The sequence below is a fragment of the Nicotiana tabacum genome, chromosome 3 (genome assembly GCF_000715075.1).
Source record: "Nicotiana tabacum cultivar K326 chromosome 3, ASM71507v2, whole genome shotgun sequence".
Lineage (NCBI taxonomy): Eukaryota > Viridiplantae > Streptophyta > Magnoliopsida > Solanales > Solanaceae > Nicotiana > Nicotiana tabacum.
This window is the reverse complement of record NC_134082.1, coordinates 151,475,997-151,485,057: the sequence shown is the minus strand read 5'-3', so window position 1 is coordinate 151,485,057 and position 9,061 is coordinate 151,475,997. Positions and strand designations below refer to the sequence as shown.

The 9,061-nt window shown below is 38.6% G+C and overlaps 1 protein-coding gene across 2 annotated transcripts; it reads right to left on the bottom strand.

Moving 5' to 3' along the window:
- Positions 1-227: 227 nt before the first annotated feature.
- On the bottom strand, positions 228-8,597 carry LOC107821022 (RAF-like serine/threonine-protein kinase 24). 2 transcript variants are annotated; one of them, XM_016647417.2, is made up of 9 exons: positions 8,290-8,597; positions 4,156-7,314; positions 3,962-4,042; positions 3,116-3,268; positions 2,523-2,686; positions 2,277-2,424; positions 1,843-1,965; positions 1,433-1,520; positions 228-675 (listed from the first exon to the last, which is right to left on the bottom strand). In XM_016647417.2, exons 2-9 carry the CDS (start codon positions 7,081-7,083, stop codon positions 473-475), a joined length of 3,888 nt encoding a protein of 1,295 aa, XP_016502903.2. In that variant the 5' UTR covers positions 7,084-7,314; positions 8,290-8,597; the 3' UTR covers positions 228-472. The 2 variants fall into 2 exon arrangements, with proteins under 2 accessions (XP_016502903.2, XP_016502904.2); XM_016647418.2 differs by having other exon boundaries at positions 8,311-8,461.
- Between the last annotated feature and the right edge of the window lie 464 nt (positions 8,598-9,061).

Sequence of the window (9,061 nt, the reverse complement as noted above, 5' to 3'; positions counted from 1 at the left end):
GATGAATTGACCTTACTCCGGAATCTGGACTCTGAAGGAAGAGTATGAGAATCTTGCTAGATTTTTCCAGCTCTGTTGTTCCTTTTCCTCAAACTAAAGAAGAGAATTTTTTTTCTTAGTATCAAATAAAGCAAAAACCTAAATAATGGGTGAGTAAAACATCTTTGCTTGCTTGCAAAAATGGAAAAAGAAAAACTCTTCATCTCACCAACCAATATAACCAAATCTTTCAAAGGCCAAAGTTCCAATTTTAGATACAAATGATGCTTTACAAATTACAATATATATGATTTTATCATGTTTCCCGGGAATAATATATATACTCTGTCGATCATTAGTTTTTCGACAATGTTCTTTCACACCCTGAAGGAGGCCATTCTCCCCACTAAATATGATACAGATATATTCAGTATCCTTATAGAAACTGCTTATAGAATATCGAGGCAGAAATACAGAAAAAATGCCTATGCCATTACTTGGACTGTTGGTTCTGAGGTGGATGAGCTTGTGGTCTTGTTGGGCATGCCGCGGTCATAGCACGTAAGCGTCGGGCAATTTCAGTGAAAGATGGCCGAACAGCAGGATCTGGAGCCCAGCACTGTTCCATAAGAATTCTCCACTCGGCGTCGCAGAAGCTCGGCACAAGTGGTCTCAAGGTGTTGTTGACTATACCACCTGCATGTAACACATGATGCAAGAGTGCGTGAATTTCTAAACTTTAACTCTGGTTCCTATATTTCCTAGCTCTGTTAACAGAAAACATGAAGGCTTTTATGACCATTCCTCTGCATCCTAGTGAAGCATCAGAGAACTATAGAAACGACTGTGAGCAACACCTTTGGAAATAGATGTCCCACAGAAAAAATTTCACCGTATGTTCAGCCACACTTCACATGGCATCCAAAGAAGATGATTGGTGGAACTCGAAATAAGTAGAAACAGGAAATAATGAACTTTTTGAGAAGGAAACAGCAAGTAAACTTATGCTATGCTTCTACATTTCTTCACTTATTGCTTTTATGCAATGCCTTTCACCGAGAGTATCAGCATCATTCTAACTCTCGAGTGTATCAACATCATTTAGTATCTTGGTCCTTGATGAGATCAAATATTTCTGAACAAATTATAAAAGCGATCATTGTGTCATTAGGAGATGAAATTAACCATGCCTAACTTGCTGTAATACATTTCTATGACGTTCTATATTTTTCTTTGTACCAGTTAAAATATTGGTTATTGCTGCTTTTCTACTGTTAATGACCTCTTGACACTCCTCATTCATTCGTTTCATTTTCAAGGCAGCAACTTGTAGATTTGTAGGAAAGGAAGGATATAACGAGTAATTTTTATTTCATGACAAGAAAGTAATAAAAGAAATGCCAGTACTTTAAAGCAAGAAACAAAGGTAAGATAAGGACTGAGTAAAGCAAACCTATAATAGCTCCATAATGCATATTAGCATAAGGTTCCTCGCCAGTAAGAATTTCCCAGAGCACAATCCCAAAGGAGAAAACATCAACCTGCAAAGTCTCAAAATGTCACTTAGAAGAGGAACATGTTTCTGATTTACTTTCTCTCAGATCTCTTGTATCTGAGAAGTTAAGGTCCTTGTCGACTTGATTGCCAAAGAAAGATAGAGGGAGAAGCATCAACATACTTCCTACCCATCACAAATTAATAGGGGGTTAGATTGAAAATTTAATAACAGAAATTCGAGTTGATCAGCAAGAATATGCTCTCCCCATCCCCATGCCACAGAAAGAAACAAAGATGCCTGAGACAGGCTATATTTCATATCAATCTTGGATATGTCAACCTTAAGATTAATATCTGAAATCTTACCTTCTCAGAAACCTTGTTACTGCTACCATTCAATAGCTCTGGGGCCATCCATGGAAGTGTTCCCCTAACTCCACCAGTGACCAACGTATTTCTCTTTATTTTTGAAAGTCCAAAATCACCAACCTATAATAAAATTGACAGGGCTTTTATAAGTTTTGTTTGATCCTACAAAACATTAAATTGTCCGTTTCTTGGTAACATAAATTTTCCACCAACAGAAACATGTTAATAATGAACATGATGAGTGAATACCAAAGTGAATGGCAAAGGAAACAATTTATAGCTTAAAGGCACTCTTAACATGACATGAATAATCAATTAAAGGTAGTCAAGGAAAGATGCTCTTGGATATACTAACACATCAGCTAGTGATTAGTCATCAGACTCTTTATTGCAAAGAACAAAAAGGAAAGCGATTATATACGTGTACACACCTTACAGATGGGTCGAGAAGGATCTTTTAAGTTGACAAGCAAGTTGTCACATTTCAAATCAAAATGTACAATATTCTTTGAATGCAGATATTCCATTCCGAATGCAGCATCCATTGCAATTATGAGCTTCTTGCGACGATCTAGGTGTCTAGCAAGTCAGGATTGGAAGAAAGTACGAAGTTTTGTCAAGGGATACAGAGGAATATATAAAACAAAATAATAGGAAGGGTTAAAAGGGTTTTACACCTGTCCTTGCAAAGCAAAACATGTCTCAGAGACCCATTCACCATGAATTCTGTTACTGTGGCAAGAGTTCCCCCTGGCCCATCTTGCACTACACCATAAAATGCCACCACATTTGGATGATGAAGCTTTGAAAGAATATCAGCTTCACGCCAAAAATCTAGAGTCTGGAAATAGATAAAGGGTTCCATTGTCAAAATGCTTGCATAAAGAAACCTCAAAGCATGACAAATATATGAACTGATAAGCTTCTACTGATTTAGATTTGATTAAAACAGGACTAGATGTCTGAACTGTGATGAAATTCGCTTTCTGTACTGCTATAAAAATAGTTGAAAGTGTTCAAGATGTATTTTGGACGATTGTTTGAGTTTGTAAAGCTGGAGGAAGCCGTACACAAATTTCATGGAACAACAAAAACAGCAAGCAGAGCAGCACAAAGTTACAGTTGAAGAATAACAAAGCAAGGGGAAACACGCTCAAACAACTTTGTTTCTATTAGGTCTAAAACTACATATTTGGATTCAAGCTGATGAACCAGGAACCGGTTAATTTTATTGTGGCAGATGTAATTATACAACTCCAAAGACGCTCACCAATCTCTCCTGCTCGGATGAGCGACCTGTGAAACAGCTTTTCTTTATTCTCTTTATGGCAACATCAGTTCCTCTCCATTTTCCATGATAAACAGTTCCAAATGTTCCAGAACCCAATTCCCTTAATTCCTCGAGATCTTCATTCTTGATAATCTGCGAGGCAAATAAAACAGGTTAACTAAAAAACTGACTCAAAGCACAGCTGCGTGTACTTATTACATGACTAAATAAAATGATTTCTAATTTGTCTAGCTAGTTTAAACATGCAAATCACGTAATAAAAATCCAGCCCATTTTAATGTATTCTTGATTGATAAACATAAAATCAATCTCAATATGTACATCAGACGTATAAACTGAAGACCCAGAAGAGCAAGCCATGCATATGAACAAAATGCCCCCTCATTAAAGCAACAAGTTGTAAACAATCTCTCCATATCTCCATCAGATGCATAAATCCAAGACACAGAAAAGAGCAAGCCACACATATGAACCAAAAGTCTTGGCCTCTCCAAGCAAAGCAATGAAGTAGCAGATAAAAATCAAGAACTAAAGATATCTAGAGCTCTAACAGAGTTTTTTTTTAATAAAAAAAGGTCAACAAAAAACCAATAATCCAAAAATTACTCACTTCACGTCTAACTATTGTCATTATATGGATATTCAGGCAGAAAACCAGAACTTGAATTTTTCCATACATTTTCTATGAAAGAATGTTATTGGCAGTGACCTACGGGTGCTACTTTAGGTAGCCTGCATCACTCATTCACTCAACCATCATATAGAACACATACTTCAAGATATGCCAGATGTATTGATGTTTATGAGGGTTTAAGTCCACAATACCTGCAATGAGCTTATATCGACATCTCCCATAGAGAGATCAATGAGTGGAAAACCAGTATTCTGAACTTCTTGGTTCCCATCCTTCATGTTAAATGAAAGGGTTTTTTCAATCACATTTGTACGAGTTAAAAAATGAGAATATAACCTGAAGCAGAATTATGCAGCTAGAAGTGTCAACAACTAAAAAGGAACACCTGATAATCCGATTCAGCTACTTTTGAATTCATTGCACCATCATACTGCATGCTTTGGATGCCAGTGGTTTGAGAAGGATCGTATTCTGAAGGCACATTCATGGTGGATGGTCCAACATTGTCACGTGATAGATGCTGCATATCAGCTTCAATATTCATCCGGGAGTCCATATGGTCTATCATAGCACTGTCGTTAAAAGGAGGATAACCATAATCCATGGATGCTCCATCCTCACCATTTGCACGGGTGGAAGAGAGACTAAGATGATCCTGGTCTATCAGAGACACATCTTTTCTGACAAAATCATCTTGGGCTAACTTTTGAAAAAAAGACCAGTGCTTTGGTTCATGGTTCTCCATATTCAAACTCAAACCAGTTCCATCAGCGCGCAGTGGAGCAGACACTGATGCATCACCCAATATTTTAGCTCTAGAGAAAATATCAGAGAGAAACTCTCGAGGAAAGTGGTCATTAATGTCAATAAGAATGTCTCCGTGATCAGGAGAGCCAGTGGTAACAGATGGCTTCCCTGTGGCCACTGCTCCAACTTGAGGCTCGCTCTCAGCTAGCGGCTGTATTTTCCCCATAGCTTTATTTTCCTCTGTTCTACTTGCAGCTGCATCACCCCGGTGAAGCTCGTTTGGCTTGGAAGCAGATTCATCGCGAACATTATTGCTAGTGATAGCATTATTTGGTCCAGATTTTACTTTATCGGCATAAGTTGCTGCTTTCAGTACGCGCTTCTCAAGATTTGCTTCAGAAACATCTTCACCAACTGTTGAATTAACTCCCTTGGTATTGTCACCTAACTCTACAGACTGCTGAAGTTCAATCTGTTTCTCTTCGATAGCAGGTTGATTAGCAGACCGAGTCGGCCCAGAAGGTGTAAATTTCTCGGTCTGGGGACTCACATTTCCATCATGTAATTTATCAACTGATTCCAGGATCTGCTGTCTGCCTTCAGAGTGTGCATGGGTCATTATGAACTGTGAAGAATCATCAGATTTGGACAAGCGATTTAGGCCAGCCTGTTCCCTGGGCAAACGTTCAGAACGAAAAACTCGTGGAGGCATTGAAGGTGGGTCATAGCTAAGGTCATATGGGTATGCCTCAGAGTCACCATAGTCAGCGTTGGAAGTTCTACCAGATGCAGAAAAATGGCCATCTTCACTTGATCCATCAAGTTTTTCTTCTTGAACAGCTCCAAGAGACACTGTACCTTGCACTTGTTCCTGACTCTTCTCATTAATTTTAGCTGGCATGTCAGAACTTCCAGAAACTACTGTAGCAGCAGAATTAGATGCTTCAACTCGGGAAACATGATTTGGAGCAGATTTGACAAGTGGATTCGAGGAAACAACTTTTTCGCTTTCCACAGAATGCATTTTCTCGGGCTCATTCAATTTCTGTGCAGAGCTTTCTCTTTTCATCTTTGCCTCCTTATTCACTTCCTTTTCCAGAGATTGATCTTTACCAAGTTCAACTTTTTTCTGGAAAGAGGTGTCTCTTTTCATTTTTACCACCGCCGCTGGTGCTTCTTGGTCGTTCATATGTGAACTATATGGCTGCTCGTGGGTAGAACCTCCTTCCCCATTCAGGTAACCACGGCTTGTACTAACAACAAAGTTATCTGTGAGTTGTGAGGAGTTGGGTGGATGAGAATCATGGTCGTACTGGGGAAAAACAGGGCTTTTGGCATCTAAATTTTGGAAGTTGTCAACAGGCATGGAAGTGGGTAAAGGTCTCCATTCAGCACCGCCATGATGAATAGTTTGACCATGGTACCCTTGTTGGTTGGAGTCAAAGGCATGCAATGAACTTGACGCCATCACATGAGCAGATTGACCAGCTAGAGGCACACCACCCACTGAACGAGAAGCATCGGCAGCAACTCGACTATTCTCCCGAGCAATTGTTAAGCTAAGAAACTCATCCAGATTATTTCCTGAAGCACTCGCCAGAGCAATTGAGTTTCTTCTAGACCCGAAGTCCATGCCATTGACAGCAACAACATACTGCATCTCTGAATCTCCTTCAACATTCTCAAGACCAGCTTGAGCATCATCCAAGTCACTGTTAGAGAAGAGAAAAATCCGTAGCTTCTGTGATCCATCACCTTCTAGACCATTACATTCCTCTATCATATTCTGCACGTCCTCATCACAAGAAACTGATACCAATGCATCAAGATCCTCACCAGGAAGCTGATATTTTATGGTATGAGCTTGATTATATATTGTCAACATCTTTTGCATAAGCTCCGCATAAGAAACATCCTTGTTGACTCGAATAAGATGCGTATCACCTCCAACATATCTAAGTTTCCCATCACTTGGACGAGGCATAATTCTACCACCAAAACTGCAGAGACACCTTAGCTTTCCTGATGTACTAGACCTAGAAGATACATGGCTTTGAAACCCACGGATGTTGTTATTTCTTGATGAGGTTCTGGTCACAGATTGCAAAACTTGGTGGTAGGATTTCTCATCATTTACTGAAGTCCTAGTCCTCTCATGATTTTGATCTCGACCTTTTTCTATTGAGGCAATCACGGAGATATCTGATCCGGTTTCAGAACCTGTATGAGATATTCCAAGTATGTCCTTCAGGTCCATATAAGAAGTTGCACCAGTAGTCCCACCAGAAGCATGCGGAACGAGATGCTGCTTAGGGTTAACCCTTTCCCGCATGAATTCTAGAGCAAACTCCTCACCAGTCTGAATAGAATAATTCAGTACAGGCCTAGCTCCAACAGGTACAGCGAAATCAGGTGGTCTTATGTTCGTATTAATAGAACTTGATGGATCCTGGAAAAATCTCTGATTTGTAGAACCAATGACCTCATTTCTGGTTTCTACAGAGCTATAGCGACCTTGTTCATAGTTCTTCTGTCCCATCATACCTTTTCCAACATTTCTATCCATTTGAAACAATTCCCAAATTCACAGCCTAAGGAGACTGTTCCAAATAGAAATGAGATATAACCAATTTCTTATTTAGTCACACTTACTAAACTTTTTACAGGTGTATCATGATCACGTGCTAACAGCTGATCATTGTAATGACAGAAAGCAGCAACTAATTTCTTATTCATATGTCCCTCCGGATCTTCTACAGACATACCTTGATCTTGCAGTTGGGTAAAGAAACAGAAGCTGCAAGTCACAGTAACCAATGCTTTATCAGAGCAAGTTTAACGAGAAAAGGTTAGAAAAAAACTTGACATGATCCATGTCCAAAGTAATGTAAAAAACATAGTTAAGCAGTGATCTCAACAGTCCTAAGTGATTCTCCCTAATCGCTTCATACTATGTTGGCCTGTGAAGTCTGGCAGCAGGAGTTTGATTTCTGGAGATTAACATTAGTAAAATAAGGCTTGACGGGACTGATGTCCTAAGTACATCAATGGCCTTAAGAGACGAGTCCAGCATTCTAAAGGAAAAGCAACCTCTATTCAATTAATCAACAACAACAAAAAACTCAGTTTGATCCCAACAGGTGGGGTAAAAATACCTCTGTTCAATTAATCACAAATCATAATAAAAATACTACAAAACAACAACCACAACAATTTTACAAGTCCAAGCTATTTAGAGTTTGAATCCTAACTATTCATTTCCCTTCATTTGGAGGATTCTCATTTCAATATTCAACAATCGGGATTTTCTAACGCTATAGGTTCTCTTCATTTTCTACAGAGTACAGACCTATAAATCAGAACACAAATACTTCAGATAATTCAGTTAAGTTTAAATCTTTCCCACTTGTAAATGTCACAAAATTAGTCTCTTGAGGGATTTCATATTATGCCAAATATCTGAAGCTATTCGGAGTACACATGGGCAGGGCAGGGCCAAACAAATCAAAAACTTGGCCCAACCAAGGCCTTTCAGACCTAAGATCAAGCTCGAAGCTCAGGATCCAGCTCGTAAAGCTACAACATAAATAACTACCACTGAAAGGAATTCAGAAAACCTAATTTTCCAGTTCATTCAAACCAAATCCAAAACAAAAAATCGGTGAATCAGAACATATCAAATTTAACCGAAATAGAATAATCTAAGCCCTCGATCAAAAATAATTCACAAAAAAAAATCAGAAAAAATACATCTTGCTGAGAGTGTTCATACTTGTTAACTAAAAATCGGTACCATCGAAAAGTCACCGGAGAGGAACCGAACGACGGTGCAATAACGGCGGCGAAACGATAGCATATGAAGTATGTGGAGATTTGGGTGAGAGATTTTTCTACATCACCACTACTTGGAGAGTCAATGGAGAGGTTTGCAAGGGTTGTGAATTGAAATGCCCTTTTGCCCCTGATGAAGTCTTAAATGATGGTACTCTGCAGCTTGACATATAGTACTATTTGGACATAGTTTTTGTTCCTATTCATGGTTTCTATTGGTTTGCTCGGCGAAGAGAAAGTTTTGCGTAGGGGCAATTTCGTCAACATGAAGAGATATGTGAAGTATCTATCACATGCGTCACGCTTACTCGTGATGTTACGAATGCAACTACCGTTTATTGTACTTTAAGTCCTTGTACTTCTATAAACCTTGCACTTTTGTCTAACTCTTAACTCAAATTTTCAAATGGTCTATTAAGTTTTATTTGTCCTGTAATATAAAGTTGAGCATGTACGATCCTTTAAGTTTAAACAAACGACGTGCACTTCTAGTTCATGTAAGACAATGAAACTCCAACACAATTCATTTAAACAAATGAGTGTCTTTAATTTAACACCCTGATCTAAGGTTGCTTTTGAGAGATTAATGTTAAGTATGGACTATGAGGACTTTAAAGAGTTTAAAAAAATGACTTGATCCCTTTAGATTTTTATGAGTGATTGGTAGATGTATTTTAAGGAGTGAAAACCTCGTAAAATAAATGAATGAGGAT